General features: G+C 39.4%; 2 protein-coding genes across 3 annotated transcripts; both read right to left on the bottom strand.

Moving 5' to 3' along the window:
- Positions 1-292: 292 nt before the first annotated feature.
- On the bottom strand, positions 293-17389 carry kcnb1 (potassium voltage-gated channel, Shab-related subfamily, member 1). 2 transcript variants are annotated; one of them, XM_081718463.1, is made up of 3 exons: positions 17281-17389; positions 15334-16014; positions 293-4520 (listed from the first exon to the last, which is right to left on the bottom strand). In XM_081718463.1, exons 2-3 carry the CDS (start codon positions 15907-15909, stop codon positions 2592-2594), a joined length of 2505 nt encoding a protein of 834 aa, XP_081574589.1. In that variant the 5' UTR covers positions 15910-16014; positions 17281-17389; the 3' UTR covers positions 293-2591. The 2 variants fall into 2 exon arrangements, with proteins under 2 accessions (XP_081574589.1, XP_026866709.2); XM_027010908.3 differs by lacking the exon at positions 17281-17389 and adding an exon at positions 17120-17255.
- Positions 17390-17969: 580 nt separating this feature from the next.
- On the bottom strand, positions 17970-24099 carry ptgis (prostaglandin I2 (prostacyclin) synthase). The gene is made up of 10 exons (XM_027010948.3): positions 23888-24099; positions 23579-23702; positions 22676-22851; positions 22186-22329; positions 21667-21791; positions 21300-21481; positions 19919-20051; positions 19581-19762; positions 18512-18663; positions 17970-18252 (listed from the first exon to the last, which is right to left on the bottom strand). The coding sequence occupies exons 1-10, from the start codon at positions 23956-23958 to the stop codon at positions 18108-18110; spliced, it is 1434 nt and encodes a 477-aa protein (XP_026866749.2). The 5' UTR covers positions 23959-24099; the 3' UTR covers positions 17970-18107.
- Between the last annotated feature and the right edge of the window lie 135 nt (positions 24100-24234).

Raw genomic sequence — 24234 nt, 5'->3', positions numbered from 1 at the left:
AGATACAGCTCCAGAGGTACGACATGCTTCAAACAACATAATACACATACAGAAACAATGGCATAGAAAGTCAACAGGTAGAAAGTGTACAAAACGCACAGCTTTTAGACCTACAAACAACGACATAGAAGAGTTCTGGGCAAGGGAAAGGATGTAAACAATTCTCTCTTTTTGTTTTTGTGAAATTCCCTGGAAAGTAAATCTATGCTTTTTTTCTTGTTCACTATTATCAAATGCATGTTTAAATTGCCTATTTTGCTACTTTTTTGATTTTACAGTTTTGTAAGAAAAAGGAAAACATCATGAGTGGTCTTTTGATTGTGCTTTCTGGTTGAAAACTGTTCTCATGAGTCAGCTTTTATAAAAAGAAAAATATTTTACACTAGGAGCTTTGTATTTTCCAATGAATTAAAGTTGAAAACAAAGAATAAAATGATGATAAACCTAAGCGAACGTGTACATGATGATATATGAAGAACTGAATTTATTTTCTAACATATTTTTCCATGAGGGGAAAAAGCTTTTTGTCTAAGGAAACTTTAAGAAGATTTCTGAATGTTTCATTATAAATTACCTGCACCATGTGTGTACATCAGAAACAAATACCCCATAACTTGCCAATAACACACTGACATTAGTCATACTCAAATGATTGATTGTCATCACTGTTTGTTCTTTTAAACATTTTCAGAATTAAAATACTCATGTACTTTATCTGGCAAAGGTCTGAAAATGTCCTTAGAGTACATTTTTAAAAAGCTGTAGAATGTCCCCTTCTGAATTCAACTTAATCACAACATAATAAAACAATGCACTGATTCTTACAGGGCAACCAACATGGATTACATAACAACCTATTCCCAATTTATCATACCTGATCTGATGCCGAAACAATACATTGAATGTCTAAAGTGAAATTAGAAACCCTGTGACAGCAGACCTTCTCAACTGTTTTTGATAAGTGTACATAGAACATACTAGAAAGTATATGGATACCTTAATTAAATCCAGGAACCCCTTAAACCTAAATTAGAGACAAGGAGACCTGTCTTTACATACCAGTTGGATTTCACTGCCTATTACATTAAACAGTGCACACAAACATGATTGCTATCACAGACTATTATGCTTAACAAAACACAGAAAGGAAATCTATCTCTATTTTCTGCATTCTTTTGCTGTGTCTCCACATACCCCAAATCTTGCCAGCATTGCTATTTAATTCACACTCCTGATTTGCTGAATTGTTGAGACAGAGATGGTAGTAGCATGTAAACAACTTCCTGGAGATGCAGAATTCTGCTGTCCCTTTTTCTCCACATCCTCCATGCTCGAGTATATGTGTGAGCATACTTTAGCTTACCCAGCCCTCTCTACCCTTATTCCTACTTGGATATGCACATTGACAAAGGCTTGTGGTCACCATGGAAACTGGTTGTAGCCATCACCAGAACATCTTATACATACCTGAGTATCCATGAGGCAAGTGGGCATGTATGTTTCTGTGTGTTTGTGTTAGAAATGGGGGCAGGGGAAATCCAAGTACCTCTTTTTTATGTTCATGCTATATTTGCAGTGGCTTATATTTAGATGTGTTCAAGATAATTTGAGGTAAATATGGATATGTACATAATGTTCAGGTTTGACCATGGTTCTACTTCACTAGTTTCCCTTTCCAACCAATAGCATTTCCAGTAACATTGCTAGTGACTGAACACCGTTTTTTTTATCATTAGTCATTGCTTTTATGGTTTGTCTGTGCCAAATAAAATTATGATATAAACAAAATTACAGAAAGCATAATATAAGTCAAAATGGGTACCCTCTGTATAAATGTCACCGATGTTAATAACACCTTGGTGGCAAAAACATAACAGACGCACAACAAATTTCTAAAGATAATGTCTGTATAAAAATAAGTCAGTCTTACTGTTTCTGTTTGCATTTGAGAATGTGTTGTGTGCAGGAATGTCAGTGATCATATACACACATTGTCATAAAGCCAGCTCTCCTAATAGCACACACACTCACACAACCACACTCATACTTCATAGACATCCATACTTGCGATTAAAGTAAGGCCAGTTTCTTAAGGGACAGGGGGGATGGGTGCACTAGTAAACAGGCTATAACATTAAATTGAAAGTGGGCTCTGGACAATGGCTAGTAGGGCAGTAAATGACTGCCCCTTTTATTTACTTTACAGACCTGATCTCTGTTGAGTTTTCCCATTCCAACCTGATTAAGCTTTGAACAAAATTGCTTCTGTCAGATTCTGGCAAAAGTGAAATCTGCTTCAGCTCATCCTGTGGATTGACACTGCAGGCCAGTTAAAACCAGCAAAGGTTTGCCGCAAAGGGAAAGAGACAGAATGAGATATGGACTGTAGTACATCTTCAGAGTTCTGTTTTCTTCAGCATGGCAGCACAACCTGTTTTCCAGGAAGGCCCCTAGAGGTAGCCTCCTGGTATGGCTGAGTCAGATGTCTCTAAAGTGACGATGCCCTGCGCATTTCCTTGCAAATTTTCCAGTGTCTTTGCCTCTGTCCCTGCTCTGGCTCCCTCTATAGCGACCAAACTTGATTCAAAGCCTCAGAGACTTTCGTCAAAGGTTTTGGAACGGCCTCGTTCCCCTTTACATCTGCGTGAGGCATCCAGCACCAAATGGTTCTCATGGCTTCCGCTAGGAGTGCTTCCCAAAGGGAACAGGCAGTTCTGACCCAACAGTCTCTGTCTCTGTGCAGCCTCCAGGTGGTTAGTGCCCCCCTGGTAGCCACTGTTGAGGTGAGGCTTTGTGTCCCGGCCACCAAGTAGGTGGTCTGTTGGACAGCTTTCACGTAGATGCTCTTCATCATCTGTGTCAGCATCAATATACCTGCTGATAGAGGCGTCATGGAATGTGAATACAGTGGGTGTGAGTGCAACTCCCTCAGGTGTCTTGGGTGGAGTCCTACTGCTGGCTGTAGTATAGATAGATACTTCAGGACTGAGAAGGGAGTGATCTGAGGGAGCTGAACTGTCTGAGAGAAGGGCACTAGCAGGACTGCTCTCCCCACAACCACGATAATTCACCCTAAGGGAGTGTGTTTTCAGAAGGTTTACACCTGGTTGGTATGGACCTTCGATGTCAAGAGGTTTTGCAGCAGAGCATGGTGGAGTAAGCATGGGCTCATGCTCCATGGTGGTCTGAAGGCTCGGGTTGGCACTGACCCGTGCTGAAAAACCCAAGCTAGGACTGTGTGAAAAACGAGAGCCCTCTGGAAAGGACAACCCCCCTGCTGGACTGTAGGAGAATCGTGGGTTCTCTTGGAAGTCTGTAGCACAGCTTATGTAACTGTCAATGCTAGACAGGCTCTTCATGTCCACCACTACTTCGCGACCTCTCAGATCATTGGTCCTTTGACCAGGCAACGTTCCCAGCTCAATCTCATCCCTTCTGCCACCTGCACAGGATGAACTCCTGTCTTTGGTGTTGAGGTTTGGCTGTGACTGGGTCTTGGACATCTGGTTGTACATTTCCTCCAGCTTCTGTGCATTGAGCCTCTGAGGACTGGAGGCCCTGGTCTTGCTTGGTGAACCCTGCTCAGGATTGAAGGAGCGATTGGAACTGGTGTCAGATGGAGCTCGCTTGGATGACCACTTCCAGCGACTGGGTGAGAGATGGTTGTCCTGAGGCTTCTCACCTTTCTCCATCACCACCACATCAAGAAGCTCTGCACCACGGGAAAATGCATCCCTAATATTCATTGACACTATGCTGCCATTGCGCTTGGCACGTTCTAGAGCCTCGCGTCTCTTGATGGCTTTCTCCTGTCTCTTCTGTTCTTTATAGAACTCAGAGAAGTTGTTTACAATAATGGGAATAGGGAGGGCAATGACCAGCACTCCTGCAATGCAGCAGAGTCCACCAACAATCTTGCCTAATAAAGTCTTTGGATAAATGTCCCCATATCCCACAGTGGTCATGGTAATAGTAGCCCACCAAAAGGAGGCAGGGATGCTCTTAAATTTTGTATCATCTTCATCTTTCTCAGCAAAGAAGACCAAGCTAGAGAAGATCATGATACCCATGGCTAAGAAGAGGATTAGCAGGCCCAGTTCATTGTAACTGCGACGTAATGTGAAGCCCAAAGACTGTAGCCCAGTTGAGTGACGAGCTAATTTAAGGATTCTCAGAATTCGCATAATTCGAAAGATCTGCACCACTCGCCGCACATTCTGGAACTGCAGCACACTCTTGTTGGACTCAGTCAGGAAGATGGTGACATAGTATGGAAGAATGGCTAACAGGTCAATAACATTAAGTGGGCCTTTGAAGAACTTCCATTTATTTGGTGCAGAGAGGAAGCGAAGGAGGTATTCCATGGTAAACCAGGCAATGCATACAGCCTCGACATGGGCCAACTGAGGGTTGTCCGTGCTCTGACCAAACTCATCGATGTCTTGCAGTTCTGGGAGGGTGTTGAGAGACAGGGCGATAGTAGACAGTACAATGAACAGTATGGAGATGATGGCCAATATCTGTGAATCAGAGACATAAAAAATACAAAATTAATGAAAAGAAAAATAGATATGATGAGTTTTGACTCAAAAATTAAAGATATAGTATATCCATAAGGGATATTTCTCAAATAATTAGGCTATTTTTGCATTGCTTTAAGTTAATATGTTTGTAACACAACTAGTCAGTTGAAATTAACTGTTCAAGTGTTCAGTGATTTTGCCATGTGGATTATATTTAATATCAATATTAGTGTAGCGTTTGCTTCATCAGTCAAACAGCAAATAATCTGCACTGTTGGCTGTTTAATTTAAAAAATATTTATGAAAAACATAAATGCAAAACAATGTGCAAAACAACATTAAGAGGAGAAATTTTTATTCTGTGAATTCATAGATTCATAGATTTGTATTTCATCAGATTTGAAATCATGTGAGGTCATGAAGCTGACAAAAATAAATAAGGATTTTCCTTTTGTCTTGATGTACTTTTTAAATAATTAAGTTTATTGGCATCAATAACCATCTGATAAGAATTAGTAATTCTTCCCATTATAAAAAAAATCTAACCAGTGGCATAACTAGGATGTTCTGTTTCATTTCAAAATGAAATCATATGAAAAAAAAAAGATATTTGCTTGTTTACTTGCTATTTTTATATCTCAATTAAGACAAGGCTCTTAACTCATGCACTCATTCAGGTGAAGTTATGTGATGTGCCTTGCACTCAGCAAAATCTTCTACAATAGACTTCAAGTCCAAATTCCTGTCTCTGGTATTTTCAGTCTTTCTTCTAAAGTAAGCATCCAGTTTAGGAAGACTGTTTAAGTCATCCAACTGCTCACATTTTTCTTCTTGCTTTTGATATCCCCTTCTGTGCGTGAATTTACTTAGCATCCTCACAGCTTCCTCTAATAGTAACCTAAACATTTACACTAAACTACCTATTTGGATTGCTATATATATATATATATATATATATATATATATATATATATATATATATATATATATAATTAGATAACACACTACTGAACTAATAAGAATTTTCCTGAGAACCATTAATATTATGCATATTTTACATGTATTTTAAAAAATACATGTTTTTATATATTTTAGCAGAATTACTTTTATGTTGCAGCAGAGTCATAAATAATCAACATATTTCTACCATTTTCTGCAATGAATGAGAGGGGCATAAATGAATATCAGGGTGTCTTAAGCAGTGTATGTCTAGCTGGTTGGTGAGGATTTGGTTAAAGTAAAGGATCTGTTCATGAACTATAGGGCTCAACTGGAACTCCCCCCTCCAAGAGGTACTTCCTAGATAAAAGTATACTAACAAACCACTCCCCTGCAGAGTCCACACACACACACACACACACACACACACACACACACACACACACACACACACACACACACACACACACACACACACACACACACACACACACACACACACACACACAGTTGCACACGACCATGTTCAAATGTTCGTCCTAACAGACTAAGAAAGAGAGGACTCAGCCCAGATGCAACTCAGCTGCCATCCCTTAGCCACCTCCAATCAGAAAAGGAGTACAGTGTTGCCATGACGCCATGGCAGATGTGAATTATGACCCTATCTGTTTATCTCTCTTTCTCTCACTGCCTATCTCCTTCATTTCAGTCTTTTTTATTTTTTCATTTAATTTCTTCCATCTTCCTTATCTTCTTTCATATAATGTACAAAAACTATGCAAATCAGTAAACAATCTTTCTGCTCTATGGTACGAAAGCTTTGCTTTAATTAATTACACTGCAGTGATTTGGCCAATTATCTGTAACTTACATCTGAACTGATTGATTCACAAGACTCCTGGATAAAGAAGCATAATTTAACTGTTCATGATCATGTTACAATAAATCTTGACCAAACAATTAATTAGTGTTACTACATACATTCCTTAGTGCAACTGTATGCCTGTTGTCCTTATTTCAAGACAATGATGAAGAGAAATAGAATGGAAAGTAGAGTGAGCAGAGAGTCTTGGGAGACAATGACAAAACTCTCCAGAAATAATTATTTTGTAGTTTAGGTCAGAGTTAGGCTCATAGTTATGTTTTGGTCATGTTAATAGTTGTTAGGCAGATGTCAAGGTTTGGTTTAGGATCGTGTTAACAATTGTTGTTAAGCAGACATTAAAGCTTAGGGGTAGGGTCATGTTAACAGTTGGTGTTAGACTTTAAGGTTAGGTTAAGAGTCATGTTAACAATTGTTGTTAAGCAGACATCAAAGCTTAGGTTTAGGGTCATGTTAACAGTTGGTGTTAGATGTTAAGGATAGGTTTAAGGTCATGTTAATTGTTTATGTTAGACAGATGTTAAGGTTAAGTTTAGGGTCATGCTGTTAGTAGGCTTTGAGTGAAAGTTATGTTTAGGGTAATTTAGTGAATTCTAATTAGTGAATTCTATTCATGTGTCTGTGTGCGTGTGTGTATCTGTGTGTGTGTGTGTGTGTGTGTGTGTGTGTCTGTGTGTGTCTGTGTGTGTGTGTGAAACTGATCAAAATAATATGGCAAGGCAGTTTATATCCTTGTGAGGAAATTTCCTATACTTGTTCATTCTGTGTGTGTATGTGTGTGCATGCATGTGTCCGTGTGTGTGTGTGTGTGTGTGTGTGTGTGTGTGTGTACATGCTGAAAAAAAGGCTCATGCTCCCCTTTTACCATCCTAAGCCTTTTTCTTGTGACTCTATATTAGGAACTCTTCCCTTGACCTTGTCCATTGACATTCTGCTGCCTCTGACCCGTTGCCGCAGCAACTATTTGTGTGCTCAACATGATGTGGTCGTCTAGAGATGCTTGGAGACAAATGGGAAGTTTCTTTCCTCTGAAAAATCCCTCTTTTCCACTGCATCTGTTTATCTTGGCTCCTCTAGTGTACACAGCTTGAGAATCTAAAGGCCTGTGAGTCTGAGAGAATCTGTCTGACCTAATGGTGTGCTCACTAGGGGCCCTTGACTAGGATGCAGGGAGCTTCACTCTCATGCTTTTACACTTTGATCACATTAATCATTCAGTATCTGTCTGCTGCTAACAATCCTATTTACACCTCTCTGTTTACAGATTTAATGCTGGAAACGCAGTTACAGCTTTTGGTACAGATTGTTAGTGAGTTAAAAAATGCCTAAATTAAAATGGCTAACAAACTCAGATTGTGATTTCATTTGACCATACCAGTGAGACGGCATTCATTCAGTATTTATCTCAACTGGATAGTTGAGCTTTCATTTGTAAGGGAATGCAGTACTAGATCCAGTACTAATGTGGAGCGCAGTTTGTGAGTGTGTGTATGTATGTGTGTGCACGTGCATGCATGTGTGTCTGTGTGTATGCGTGTGTGTGTGTGTGTGTGTGTGTGTGTGTGTGTGTTGTTATTCAAGCCTGCCTCCAAGTCCTTCTGAAAGTGACACTGTCTCCATGGTTACTGGAGAAGACCATGTCTTCAACATTTGCCAGAAAATGATGGCATGACAACGAGTACACATGATCACATACACACATATGCAGAATTTACAGATGCCAGTTCATTTAAAAAAAACTGACTTGTATAAAGTTATGGAAAAGTTCTGCCATTATCTCTCTTTTTTTAGCGCTTCATCATTCATGGAGACCACAACCTCTGTTGGACAGGGTGGTTCAGTTGGGTCTTGGTGGCCCTTTGAGACGTGGACCAACTATGCAGCTGCAGCTACAGCTACACTCATACACACGCAGTCAGCCAGCTGACCTAAGGGATTGGTCCATGGCACTGTCACATTTTCTCATATATTATTCATATGTCTGAGTGTAGGGGGGAAAATCCTGTCTCAGTGTCTATATTTAAACTTGCTCAGACAGTGACAGTGCTATTTATAGAATCACCAAGGGGACTACAGCAGCGTAGAGGAGTACCTTTTCAGTGTGCACACACATACACATACACAGAGAGACACAAAGAAAGAAAAAAGTTCTTATGTAGGTTACTCTATAACTATATAAAAATAAAAATAATGCAGTGCTTGAACATGTTATAACAACCATGATTCCAAGTTATAATTTGTAAGTGCATGTGTGTGTGTGTATGTGTCTATGTGTACCTGTGTGTGCATATGTGTGTGTGTGTATATACATATGTACAGAGGCATAGCAGACAGAAAAAACATTCAAATCAAAAGACTCCAAGCAGACACTAATTCTGACACATTCTCAAAGAAGTAAAATCAGTAATCAACAATGCAATCACTGTCTTATTCACATAGCAAAAGGGAAGCCTCCCTTCTCCTCTAAGATTTGGAAATAATTTGAATATAAAGGTTGCAAATGTATAAGTATTATACAAAGTTTACTCATTTACATTGCAGTATAAACTACGCTTACACAAACACACAATAACATATGCATAATATTTAAAAAACACACCTATTACCTCCCCATACTACCCCCTAACCAAAGCTAATCCTGGTAGAGACAGCTGTGCGTCCAAGCAACACACAAGACACAGTTGCTATGGTGACACTGACGACAGGCTTTTTAGCATTGCATAAATGTTAGAGAGAAGAATGCACATACATATATATATATATATATATATATATATATATATATATATATTTTTTACAAGTGCCAAACTGCAACAAACAAAAGATAAAGTCAGACAGTGCAAGCAGGAGTGGTCTCTACCACTAATACACAAAGCTTACCACATGAAACAATAGTATTTATTAAAAAAACTACTTTTCAAACCACAGTTCACATTTTGCTGGCTGAAACATGAGCTAATGGACCTCAGATAAAATCATGCGACTGGATTATATTATCTCTCTACTTATTCTACCCCATAATCCCCTGCTGACTTAAAACTTAAAACTATTTCCATCTGCCCTTCACTCTCCTGACACCCAGAGAATCCCCACATCCTCCCTGCCTCTGCCAAAGACGCTGTCTGTAGGCCTTGTGTGTACAGATCTTTATGGCCGTTTGTAGTGCTTACAGTGACTGTCACAATTGTGCCTGAAAAGCTACTTGTCACTATAAAACTGATAGACCATCTTAAATTTATAAAATGAGATGATGACATGGAATATATTTTCCTGAACTGTCATGCAATCCCATCACTGTCACTGCCATTCCAGTGCTTTATTGCTTTTTGCTGCTGCTGATGACATAGAAATGAATAATGAAATCAATAGACTTTCTAATAGGTATAGAGAAAGGCTCTAGACAAGTGGATTATTTTTGCATTCCAATATGTAAGTATTGGTTATAGGCACCTTCCACAATCCTACAGTGCATATTCCTTACAGATCACTTTCTAAGACATTCTTTCATTTTTTACTTGCATTTTATGAATATAAATTCAACCATATTCATCCAATCCTAAAAAAAGAAAAAAAGAAACCACAACAGGATTCAATCTCAGTCTTGGGCAGAAAAGCAAGGTTTTGTGTTTGTGTTTGTGCCATGTTAATGGCCCTGGACTTTAATAGCAAATCAAGAGCTATATCAGCCTGTGATATGCTGTACCCTATTGGTCTGTGAGATGCTATACCATATCAGCCTGTGATGTGCTGTACCAGATCAGTGTTTGATGTGTTATACCCATATTGGCCTGTGATGTGCCGTACCGTATCAGTCTGTAATATGCTGTACCACATATATTTGTGATGTGCTGTCCCGTATCAGTCTGTAATATGCTGTACCACACATATTTGGCTTGTGCTGTCCCGTATCAGTCTGTAATATGCTGTACCACATATATATATGTGATGTGCTGTCCCGTATCAGTCTGTGATATGGTCTGTGATGTGCTGACTTTGATCACACTTTTGTTAGCCTACAAGTTTCTCAGGTTTTTATAATTTGGCTCACACTAGTCAAAATTTCTAATTAACAATCCTCATTACACACAGAGTCCTCCAGACATCAAATGATTCTGTGCCGCTCTATGAACTCTATGTATTTGGTCTGAATTAAGCAAACATTAACATTGTTTTGAGTAAAATGTATGTATCGGACTGTGTCAGATGAGCATCGTAGCAGCTGTGTGTGTGTGTGTGTGTGTGTGTGTGTGTGTGTGTGTGTAAAATGTGTGTATCAAAGCAGTACTGTGGTTCACCAGGACGGAACAATGATGCCCTAAGATGGTGTTAGGTGTTATCACTCATACACTAAATGATTTACACAAGCCTCAGCCTCCAACACACATGAAAATCACAATTTAACTCTCTTGAGAAATAACTAAAAGTGAGAGAAATGAACATTGGTTAACCTTTAGATGCAGATATATGGTCATTTGATCCCATTGTTCCAGCAATCGCTTTGTTTAGCTGTCTTGCTAATGCAGGTTGCATCAAATAAATAAACTTCAAAATCATCTTGTTTTTCATGAAATAATTAACTTCACAGCACACCTGCTTGTATTTCTGTGTAGTATTATCTTAGAAAAACAAAAAGCTGTGGTATTCCTTTTATCTCCATTTCCCCCTTTTTCTCTACTGTACATATTATAGAAACTAGTGCCAGTTTCTATGTCAGCAAGATTATTGTTTTGTCCCCCAAGACATGGAGGGAAAACTAATTCCAAAGACTAAAGCAAATGTCATATGAAACATCTGTCTTTATTTTCACCAGCTGCTGGTTCAGAATTTCCCATGATGCTCATTTAAGAAAAGTTAACAAAGTATTCAGTAGAGGTGTATTGGTATGGATCAATAAATGTCAGGACCCTCAAGACAGTTTCTTGTTTTGTGTTAACCTGTGTCAACATAGATCTTGATCCTTACTACAGTACCCACTGAATTTGAAGACAAAGCCCCAACAGCAAGCCCTAAATGGGTACAAAGAAGCAAAACACTGCGAGTTTCATTATCCACTCTGCACACGCTACACAGTCTAACTTCAGCACTGAAACACAAGCCATCACCCTGGAAACCAATGTAGTTCACCATGGCAACAGCGACTCGGGTGCCATTGATAGAGGTGAATGGGTATGCGGTGATTAAGGGTGCAAGCATTCACAGGTTAGTGCATTCATACACCTATACAGCTTCATAGTTTGGCAGCAATTACATCAATCTAATGATATTAAACTTATGCTTAATCCAAATGTTGTGGGCTAATTCTCCAGGATAGAATATGATCATTAGATATTTATGCCTATAGCCCTTTTGCAGATAGTGAACTGAGGAACAAACTTTATATAAGTTCATTTACTCCTCATCTTGGGCCCAAATCACTGATTCTGAATATCCAGAACAATCACTTCTGCTTGTGGTCCCCAGCTTCTTGTGGTTCTTACCGACACTGTGTACACTTACGTGTGCCTTTGTTAGTGGGCAAGAGATGAAGGGAGAGATATAAAGAGAGAGGGGTTCTTTTCAGTGCTGATTGATTTAGCCAACTAAATGTACTAGTAGATAGCTTTGTGATGCAGATCACTCTAGAGACTTCCAGAGACATTTTATTACAGCAACCTACGCTGGGGCACCTGAAAACTAATTACTGTCCTCTCTATTCATTAGTATCTATGACTCTGATTCTCTAGCCTACAAAACCATAACAATCACATTACAATTTTTGATTAAGTTTTATTAAACTCACTTGGAGATATATGGTTAGTGAAAAATATAACAAGGGACCCAACATTTAAACTTTAATTTACCAACAAATAAGACAACAGAAATGTTATTCAACATTCTCATTACAACTACTCACTCCTCTTAACATCAAATTTGTTACTTTTTAAATGTGTCATGCTTCTTTACAGTCCTCACAAACAGATGGTTTTCTCTGCCTAAATTATATTTAGAAGCCAAAACCTAAACAAGGGACCTATTCAATAGGCTCCTTTTGAAAAGCAAATGAAAGACACTTTACTGACCCACTGACACAAATGAGGCACTGCAGAGGGATGATTAGACCTGATTGCACAATAACAAGCCTCATGGCTTCTGGAAGCATCTGGGATTGGAGCTGACTCAGAGCATTAGATGATTCATGCACTGTTTAATATTTTGCAGTATAGGGCCAAGCTTTGGGTAGCAGAGGTCACCAAAACAACAGTGCTCTCAAAGCTCAGAGGTTATGTTTGCAGCATAGATATGTGAGAATCAGCTAGAGTCACACGTGACTATTTACAGTAATTACTCCATGTGGCTAGTGTGCAATAACCACAACATACTCTGTTTCCCTCCAGTGCACTATGCTTCTTTCAATCCTTTGAAAAATGAAAATGTAATAATAATGCAGACAATAACAATGGGGTAGATCTGACACACTCAGCTTCAATTATTGATATAAGTGCAAGTTTGATATGTTCCTAATATTTGTTTTGATATACAGATGTGTATTAGGATTGGAAGATCCATTAGATAGCAATCATCCCAATTTCAGTTTACGAAGTCTGGTTATTTTCTCCAGTGGACAGTAACTCTATTTGCCTTTTTTATGCAATATTTCTTTCAGTCATCTGATAATATCATTTTCACCTCCACGGTGGAGACAAGCACCAGAGAACACAGGTTCTGTGTAATCTCCACCACTGTCTTCTGAGAGCACTCCAGGTGTAGGTTAAATAACTTGAAGAATAATAATTTACACAAAATGGAGGCAGTAAATACAACTGACTGATCATGACGCCTCATAGATGTAAGTTTCTGGCTCTAGCTGATGTACAGAATGTAGAACAGATACTAACACACAACACTTTGACTTTGGTAAGCAATACAGGTACTTAAGAAACAGTGAATTCAATACAGATTCAGTACAGATCTATGGTTGGGTAGTGAACTGCTGGGTAGATTAGGGTAAAGCACAAATTATGGCTAAAATAAAGCTTTTAGTGAATGAGTTAAAGGAGAACTGAAACGTTTGCAATGCAACATGCAGAATTTTTGTGAAGAAAAGGACTAATATGTCTGTACTTCCTCTCTGAAAATCAAATATTGCAGTCCGCATTATTAATAAGTTAACACACCATAATTTATCATCTGTCCTTGCCAGTTTGTTTATTTGTCGTAGTCCATGAGGAAAGCAAATCTGAGATAGTAAATAAAGACAGTTTTAATTTGTCTGCAGTAATGGGAGTGTATGGGGGTGTAATTTGTATTTGTCACAGCAGCTGTAGGCAGCAGCAGGTGACGGCATGGTGAATTACAGTCCCAGATACCTAGATGCTACACAACCATGACCAGGCCAGCATTCCTTTCTTAGAGTCTTCAAGCATTGATTTCAATTTATGATATTCTTTTAACTGCTCTGATCTTTAGTGAATCATAACAGTATGGTTTTCTGGTCATCATAAATCACCAAGATGCATCTGGAAACAAATCAGGTTCCCTTTTCAAAGTTGGATCAGATTGGTTCAGGGGAAAAAAAGTTGTCTTATTGAAGTATTCAGTGTTCGTAGATCACTGCTTGTGCTTGCTTTTGTATAGTGTGTATGTAAGAGTTGAAAGCGCACTGACCTTAATCTATTGCATTTGCCCTACTAAGAAGCCACAGAACAAGCTTCCACTTTCAACCATAAAACGACCTTTAATACTGTTCAGTACCAGCCGAGGTGCTGCCATGTCAGTGAACATGGTAACGAAGGGAGCACTAACAGTGAAATATGAGCCGACACTAATTTGCAGGGGTACGCCGATGGTCGGCCGTAATCTCATTGTGTGTTAGAGCCATAAAGCAAAATGTGATTTGAGACAGAGACAGACAGAGCCAGCTCTGACTCTGACCGCGTGGAGGGTGGGGCAAGGGAAGAACAGAGTGGGACGTAGAGTCTCATGGAGGATAATTAATGTGACATTTCCCTGACATTTAGCTGGAGGTGCAGTGCAGGAGTCTGGAAGGAGGGAGAGAGAGAGAGAGATGGAGAGCAGAGAGGAAAGAGGGAGAAGCAGTTAGAGCCAAGGAGATTTATGAAAACAACAGAAGCTTAGTCAGTCCCTATGGAGTGCAGAAGCAACCTGATCAGATCACCAGTGCTATATCTTCAACACACACGTCATATATGTGTGCACAAAGTATTGCAAACTCTTTTCCTAGTCCCTTGACTTAAGAGACCTCTTTTTAGGTAATTGAGTCATCACTGTGTTGCTAGGTAACTGTCTGTCCAGATACCATGTGACCACCCATGCTAAGATGAACAGGTGTGGAACTAGAACTTCTGAAAGAATGCAGATAGCCACAGAAGCCAGTTCACTCAATGCATCAAATTTAATCTGATACTAAAGGTTTTGCAAAATGCTAATTCATAATTAATGAATGCACAATTCACTATGAATTGAACTTATCACAGAAGAGCTCAACTTTGATGTGATTTACTCTGCAGCAGCAGTACTGCAGCAGCAGTACTGCAGCTGGTGTTTAGAACGGCACTTTTTATATTGCCTTTTAAGCTAATTGCCAGTTGATATATACACTCCAATGGTTGTGTAGATGCTGCGATTTTTCCTTGGCAGAGAGAATGATCTGACAAGGAATTTGGTCTAATGGAACTGGGAAATGACATTATGGGTAGTGATGTCTGACAAGGGGGAAAAACCCTTCATTGCCAAGTCCCAAACAACAATTAGGCAGTGCAGAGGTGGGTTCTGAGCTAGTTACGCAGTATAATTCTTGTGAAAGCATTTAAAAATTGTATTTGGTTATGTAGGCATTTAGATATGTGTGGAGTGTGGTGGCATATTTCCTTAGTACATCCTCAACTTCCCGCTCTCTTCCAAGAACAAGCTGATGTTGAGTGATGCAGACAGCCCTGAAGCAGGAACAGGTAAATATTAGAAATGGCAGGTTTATATTCTGCTAGCTACCTTGGCTGCTACAGATGAACCAGGCTTTTCCAGTAGATCCCAAAGTTTCTTGCGTTTCTCAGAACAACATGTGTTATCAAACTCCTCGCCCTCCCGGTCCTTTAAGGTGTCAGCCTCTCGTTTGAGCTCCTCATTCATTTGCTCTTTCTTCTGGTGGTAGCGCGCCTGGCAGCATGACTCGAGGTAAATCTCATCCACTCCCCAGTAGTCCAGCTCCTGGCTGAAGGACAGGGCACACATCTCCTCCATCATGTGCAACTTCCCAGTGCGATAGAAATTCAGAATAGATGTAAATGCTCCAGGGTGTCTGTCAAAAAAATACTCGTTATCTTCCAGGTTGTAGTCATCGCATATGTCCATGAGCGCCTCGTGAGTTTTGCAATCTCGTAACTTCCCCAGCCGCGTGCGAGGCAATCGGTCCAAAGTTCTCCACAGGACTTCATGTGGGAGACCTCCAACGTTCAGCCGGACTCGGCGGCAGCACGACATTCTTCGAATAATATCCACTGGGTCCGGGGGGAGAGAGGCTGTTGACCGAGAACCCACTTTACTCATTCCAGTGGATTGCTTATCCATTTTGTATATATGAGTTCGTAGGTAGGCCACCACTCAGCCCAGACGACAAGCCACGGACGAAGAATTACCAGTCATTTTCCGAGTTGCTTTCTCCCATCGCTGCTGCTGTTGACAGATGAAAAAATAGGAAAAAAGAAAAACAATACGTTTTATGTGGCAGTGCAAGAATAAAAAAGCAAGACAAGTCAATCTGCAATACATAGCCTCTTTCCCATAGTAGCGTTATAACAGCGTAGCCTTCCGGGAAGCGTGAATGAAAACCCTGCTTGTGAATGAATGTCGGGCGCTGTCCTTTTACGCGGTGCTGAAACTATCGATACATTGATGTAATTGTGAATGGGAGTATGATCATCAAACACTTAAAATAACTTGGAAACTCATTAATAATCCGAGCCTTTGGAAATGTTTGCATATTAGAGAGTAATTACGTTACAGGTCCTTATCTCGAGATCACACGTATTATTCATTTTGGATGCAAAACAGAATCCGTTTCCCTTAGAGTAACGACCTGTCGCGCTGTCTAGGGTGATCAGTGAGAGTGGCTTTTGAGAGCTTTTAATAAGAATACATCACGGGGTAGTAGCAATTTTCTAACCCTGTTGCTAAATAGTTAACGGTCACTGACGCCTGCCCGTTCAGATGCAACAAGACGACAGCGTGTTCCATATTCTATACATTTGGCAGAAAATAACGATTAATACATTACACACGTTTCATATACGAGGGAAGGGTAATTTAAGGCTGCTGTAATTAACAGCATACCTTATGATTAATCTGTAGTGTAGTGCTTTTAGATACATCGATGACATCTCATAGGCTACTCTATTCGAAACATCTTATTTGAGAACCGTCACCTGAGCATTAAACATAATTTAATTTGTAGGAGGGGCATCAGGATATCGATCTAGCGTCACCTCGCATGGAAACATCTGCAATATTTCAGCGGAATGTGCTGCCTCAATGAAATATTTGAAACATTACGCGTCAAACGTCACTCAGTCTTTATATACAACACTTTTTGGGTTTTACTTGTTTCACCATATTAACGTCTAGGACAAGGTGTGTAATTCCTTGTTTTAGTACCCGTTAACATTGAAAGAGACAACAACAACAACAATAATAATAACAACAACAACGACAATAATACTAATAATACTAATAATACTACTACTAATAATAACTTATAGGGAAAAGTTATAACAAAACATACCTTAATTTATGAAGACTTTTAATTAGAACGATGTACAAGCATATAAATAAGAAGGAAAAAAGGAGAAACGTCACTGCTTTATCCCACTATCCGATATGAAATAAAGCCTATACGGAGAACCTCTCTCCTCCGACCCGGACATATTTGGACGCTGAGCGTACCTGCACTCTGCACATCATCGCTTATTTTCATAGAAAAAAAAAAAGATCAACAAGTCTTGTTGTGAATCTACACGATTCTCTGGAGCCGATTTCTCGCGGCTGTTGCGTGGAGTCAGACGGGACAGCTGCTTCGCTTGCAGATGGCTGGCTCTCCGTTGCCCTACCGCCCAGCGGCAGAAGGAGGGCGCGCGCGTTTAACCCTTGCCATCCAGAAGCAGTACGCTTTTGGAACTGCTCCTGCTTTACGCCACAGCGAGTAACCTCAGTGAAAATGGCGACGGAGGCGATGGCAACATATGCAAATGTAGCTTAATCTTCAAATCATCTATGATGTTTTTTTGTATCCGTTTGACATAGGTTTATAAATAGTTCGAGTACACATACCTGCGCTAATATTTCAGTATGGCCTTATTTTATGGTCACGCCAAGTCAAGTACATAGGTGACCAATTTTAGTGCCCACTAGTTCAGTCTAAAAAGTTAACCTGTTGTCTCCGCGATTTAAGCAAAATGTTCACACTTAACTGAGCAGCCGTTTCTGATTGTGCAATAAAACATTTGAAGAGCTGAGAGGCAAAAATCACAAGCACTTAAGATAATCCTGGGGTTTAGGCCTGACATGACTTTAAAATACTACCACATTAACTAATAGACTCAATACACCACATAAAAGAGGAGAGTTAATACACAACAAAACATGGTTTATTAATCAAATAAATAACAGGCAAAATGGTTGTACAAAACAGATGAACATACGAGTACACATTCTTAAATAAACAGTGAAGCTACCGAATTATGTACAGCGTTGATTGTGGAGATATCATAGAATCACTCCCTGGGTTTGAAGCGGATTTCTAAATCCCCAGCTGGGTGGAGTATCCCGAACCCATAGCGGCTGGTATCCACAACTGGCATGTTCGCGTTGCCATCGCACAGCTCCAGGTGAAAGCGTGTCAGGATCATGAACACAAAGCTGAAAGGGTCAAACACATTCAGAAATTAAACATATCAAACTGGAGCAAATGCATATACTCTCTCCACTCTCATGCTGAGATGAAGCATTACCTCTAAATGATTTACGCAATAATAAATAATGAAGGTAGGACGATGATCCTAAATAACATATGGTGCTCTTATGTGTTATGATTATTCTCTGAGGAACCATTTAAGACTCTTTAAAAGCATGACATTAGTGTAGTAAACACATTCTGATGGATGGGGGTCATACTCACTGTTTTAAAGCACTAACAGCAAAATGGCGGCCTGGACATAAGTTGCTGCCGGTTCCCCAAGGCATGTTGCCGTACCTCATCCTCAGACCTTCCTTAAAGAAGTCCTGCTTCTCTGTGCCGTCAGCATTTAGGAAGCGGTCAAACTTGAACTTCTAAAAAAAAAAAAAAAAAAAAACCCAAACAAAAACAGCAGTAGACGCAAACAGAGCTCACACTTGAACACCACTGAACACCACTGAACATAGCTTGCAGTGTTCCTTTACACAGTAAGTCAGGCTCATGCTGATGTGGATTTAGAAATCCAGCATTTTTAGATAGGAGAAGGATGGATTATTTCTTTAAACAATGATGAGTAGGGTATTTTCGCAATTATGTAAAGACTAATGAATAGTCAACTGCATTAATGACAAAATTGTTTTAAAGTGAACATGGATTCAGAACACAAATTGTGCTGTATTTGCTTGAAATGCTACTTAATAATATTAATGAGATTAACTCAAAACAAATTAAATCAAAACAGCTAAACATTCCATGCAAAAACCAACTTATACTTACATATAATTAAGCCTATCTCTAAAATGCATTTTTAATCTAGTTTTGAGGTAAATTAAAAAATAATTAGGCTTACTCCTTTTAGCACCAGTTTCAACTACACATCACGGTTTTAGAGCCTAATACTAAATCATGGTGTCAGATTAATGTATCCAGACTTTATAGCATTTAAACTGATCTTGTTTGCCAGGATTATCATCAAAATAATCTTTTCCAATACTGTGCACTTTCTGAAACTGACATGTTACCAGTGTCTAAATGCACATTTTTCAGTTGGCATTTAGAATAGAATGGTTTACTTGCTTTTGAGATGAGGGTGTAAAACAGTCCCACAGATTTCTATTAATTATCGATGCTTAATGACAACTGTATTTTTCAATCACATTCATAAAAAAAGATGAATTCATTTTTGAGTGAACAGATTACATTAAACTTCTAGAGTGTTGGGCTACTGATTCAAAATGTATTATCCGGCCTGCAGGAAATAGGTAAAAGGAGGAATGGGAACATAGGCTACCTCTGGCTCATGGTGGATCTGAGGGTCCATTTGTGGACTGAGGAAGGGGAAGATACAGAGGCGGTCTCCTCGCCTCAGGAGGTGTTCTTGGCCACTGCTCAAGCGAACCATTTTATCATACATCACTTCTCTCACGATGAGTGCTGCTGCAGTGAGCCGCAACGTCTCGTTCAGGGCACTGTCTACAAACAGCATGGCAATGGATGTCTCACGGCTCCGGTTCATACTGATTTCATTATTTCAAAAAAATATGTTAATAGAACTACATGTTTAATAGAACTACAATAAGAGTCCTGAATAAGCTTGAGGTGGTTTTCACTTGATTAGGCAAGACTTACTGAACACTGGTGTGTTTTCTCTTTTGCTCAACGGGTGCTTCAGGCCTTGTAGCTCTTCTCTAACGGCTCTCAGAGCCTCAGGGTGGGTGAGCAAGAAGCCCAGCATCCAGAATGCAGCTGGTCCTGCATTACACTTTATATACATATACACAGGCTCATTATAGACATTACAAAATGATTTTAACTCTGACTTGGCCGTTTCCTGTTCTCCTTGTTAACTCTGACTTCACCGTTTCCTTGTAAACAGCAAATGGTACTTATGGCACCTTGCAAAAAAAGTATAATTTCACCAGAATGTCTGAGAAAATTGAATTATATCCATAAATAGACGTACAAGTAATGAAAAAGAATTATGTCTCTGCCCACGTCCATGGAACTTTCCCACAACCCAGTTCCTTGTCTCTGACACTAATCCACAAAAGTGTGTAAGATGTGTCAGTCCCATTCTGTAATAACTGTGGTGGGCTCATGGGTGAATTTATGGGCCAAGGAAAAACAGCACATCTGGAAGTGGCTGCAGAGAGTGTAGTGTGCTCCGTCTCTGTCTCCAAAGCTGGCATGACGCAGCGATATTGGCAGGATGGTTTTGTTTTTTTTGTTATTTGTTTGCTGAAGCCTGTAAGCGGTGAGATGCAGTATCACGTTTCATTCAAGCTCCAGCATGTTCATCAGCACATCCAGACCAGTTAAAACGCACACTGTGGAGTGATGTGCTGTTTCACACTCTCCGCGTGTGCAAATGGACAAAGGAATGAGCAGATGGAGTAAAAATATGATGAGATCAGTCATGACTGATGTTTGCCACAGTTTTTACTGCCTTCATGTGGCTGAGAAATTCATTGCAACAGCATTCTTACTATGGTCCTGCAAATAATGCTCATGATTTAAATAGTTTTAAGAATAGCTTTCACCAAGATGTTTGGTTCAGTTATACTGCTTTGGATCATATGTAAATGTGTTAAGATGTTTGTGGTTTTTAAAATGTCCAAATGGGATTTCATACTGGAAGGTTTGTGTCTGACTGTAATGTTCTTTGAATGTATATTTATTTAACTTTTGACAAATGTAATTAAAGATTATATCTAAACTTTGTGATTTACAGTTGAATGATCAGTGTTTCAGGTAGCATATTCACAGTTTACACATTTCTGTTGTGTCAAGTTCTCTAGGCCCATCATCAAATGAGTCACCACACATTCCTTCCAGGTTCAGAATGACAAAAACTTCCATGACATTACAGGCCTCTCTGTCCTTCTATCTTGTCTGTGTACTGTTTTGGCTCCAAGATAATGGAGAGACCGGTCGAAGAAATTCTAGCACACAAATCGACTGTGTGTAGGTGTGTGTTTGTAATGGCAGCATGTGCACAAACACTGCTCACCTGTGTGACCCACAGCTGGAACAGCATGGCTCGCTGTTGCATATTAGTGTCGAGGCCCAGCTGCTCCAGCTGCACCAAGTAGGTCTGTAGCCAGGACTGGGCCTCAGCTCCCTTGATTAAGTAGGCTGGGCACAAAAGTTCCCATAGTCGCTCTTGTGCTGAGCTGGCAATTCTTCTCTCATCTAACACACACACACACACACACACACACACACACAGTTTTTTATATGTGCAATTAGGTGACACATGAAATGAGATATGACATGCCCCAGAGAAGGAACAGCTATTATTTTCATGTTACAAAAGTTCCACCTTTTTCCAATGACAGTGACTCCTTCTGTAGTTTCTTAATTTTTTGCTAAATTACCTCTTGGCAAGGTCTGTCGTGCTAGTTTAACCAGAAGCTTGTCGAACTGCCGAAATTCCTCATAAACCTCAGTTAATGTAGCACTGTTATTATTAGCTGTGCCAAAGAGAGTAAGATAACCAGCCCTAGAGACACAGAGAAAGAGATGTGTATACGAAAAACATAACAGAAAATTAATGACTACTGAATTAACTAATAATGCAATACATTTTCTTTTAAGGCCTTACCAACATTCAGTACATAAAATCTTTCACACGTTTAAGAGTATCATTGCTGCTGTATTGAGCTCCACTGACCTACATAACACTGTGTAAGTGGAAGCCACACCCTGTAAAAGTATGAGCTAATATTTATGGATTTTCCAATTATGTAAGCAAGCATAAGTGTTCAGCCAAATTATTACACTTATGGGTGGGAAAGTTCTTTGTCTATGTACAGGCAACATTGCTAATTGGATACTACATTTGGGTTCCATGTGTGTATTTTAAAGATATATATGAGTGATAAAAGTGAATATACTTGAAGAGCAAGGTGTAACAGAAGCTGAAGAGTTTGTCCTTTTTCCACTCAGCTGTTTCCTGGGTTATTTCTGATGTCATAAGGAAGTGCAGGTTTTTTTGCATTGAAATGCAGATTTGAGATAAATTAGGCTCCTTAAAATATCTGGAAATGTGCAAAAATACATACACACATTGACTTGTGAGTGATGAAACAAACATAACATACACATTCATTAATATTCATTCATTTACAATAAATCTTGCAAGCTTGTCTGCATCTTCAGCTCTAACATACTGGCTGTGATAGTCTTCATTAATGAACAGTATGTTGGATGGTTGGTAAATGCATTGCCTAATAAACAAACCTAATAAACAAACACAGCAATGCCACAAAAGTGTTGTGTGCCTTTGATGGTGTTAGAATTTCAAACTTGAATTGAATTAAAAAACATCAAATAAAAGAAAATAGGGGAGGGAATGTTGAATCAGGTGCCATCTCAGATTCTTACAGTGCTACCCTCTTCTTCTCAGATACTGGATCATGATTAGGCAGATGAAGGCTGAAGATCCTCTCCATCAGAAGCTGAGCATAGGGAGTGAGATCCAGGGAGTGTGTGTCCGCAAGGACAGCATCATAGCAGTTCGAATCCAGCAGTACAGTCACGTAATTCCCAGCTACACACACCTATAGGTCAAAAGCACAGACTGTAAAAATTGTCAAATTGGAATATGTCCTCACAGCATCAACTAAAAAACCTTTAACATGAATACGCTGAAGTTGCAATATTTAAAGTTTACAGTATGTTGTTCCATTTCAGTGGACCATTTGTATCAGGAACTACATGTCATAATTTCCTCACATTGCTAGCAACACATCAACATTAACAGGTACTTTGCATTGTATCTGTAAAGATAAGAAATGAACTGAACTCTTCATCAAACATTACTACACCATAGCAAAAAGAGAGGTACAACCCACATAACTGGTTTAATAGCTGGCACAAATAAATATGGTGTTGGTTCAAATTCTGTTATATAGCAGTAACATAAAGTGCAGTCATGGCATGGTTTCTAAGTGCTTACTTACTGAAACATTCTGACACACTGTAGTTTATGAGTGTTTGTGGTGTTTTGCAAAACTGTAAATGTATAAAATGCTAATTAGAATTGCAATACTGGTATATGTGTGATGCTATAAGGGGTCTCCAAATTGGACAGTAATAACAACAGGTCTACTACAAAAGCAGTAAAGCTAGTGAAGTCTCAAAATATGTTTAATTCCTTATTGTACTGTGTGGAGGGCAAAATAATGACCAAGAAATACACAGATTAAAAACAACAACAAAACGCAGATAAACCTCCATCTGAAACAAACAAGCAAGTAAACAAACAAACAAACAACACTTTCTCACTGTAAAGATGTCTCCATGATTTTGTTTCATCCGTGTTAAAAACTGGGCAGCATCGTTCTTAAACTCAAGAGCATGTCCAAGCCAAGGAATCCTCCCTCTGTCCAGTGGGGGCTCGTTTCTCCGTCTTCAGAAACGTAAAGCACATTCTATTTCTCATCCCAGTAAAATAGCTTTTAACAGCAACAAGTCGCGTAACAGGTGCAGGCTAAACAACTATATTCATATAAATGCCTGCAGCACACAAAACCTGAACGAAGTCGGACACAGTACATAACAAACAACTTATTGCGGGGTGTGCCTCAGACTCACCTTGTGCGCCTCATGTAGATGTAAAACATAGCGAGAAGTCCAGTTAAGAGTAACCCTGTTATCCAAATCATTCTGTAAAGTTTGTGCAGCTGTCGCTGTCAATGGACCACAATCTAAACGGAGAAGTAAGCTGGTTTTAAACGAGAAGTAAGCTAAACAGAAGGAAGCTAGCCAACGTCACACAAGTTTACCATATTTAGGAGTAGAAGGTGGAAGTAGGAGGGCGTTGGCGATAACAGGTTGGTTTATGCCGTAGTAGTGCTTACTGATGACCGATAAGCGTTTTACGAAACTGTATAGATTAGTCATAGTGACTTAAAGGCGACAGTTCCTTGTAATGCGTGCGT

The sequence above is a fragment of the Electrophorus electricus genome, chromosome 7 (assembly GCF_041902795.1).
Source record: "Electrophorus electricus isolate QZ-2024a chromosome 7, ASM4190279v1, whole genome shotgun sequence".
NCBI classification, from domain to species: Eukaryota; Metazoa; Chordata; class Actinopteri; order Gymnotiformes; family Gymnotidae; genus Electrophorus; species Electrophorus electricus.
Note: the sequence above shows the minus strand (reverse complement) of the source record. Positions and strands in the feature narration are given on the sequence as shown.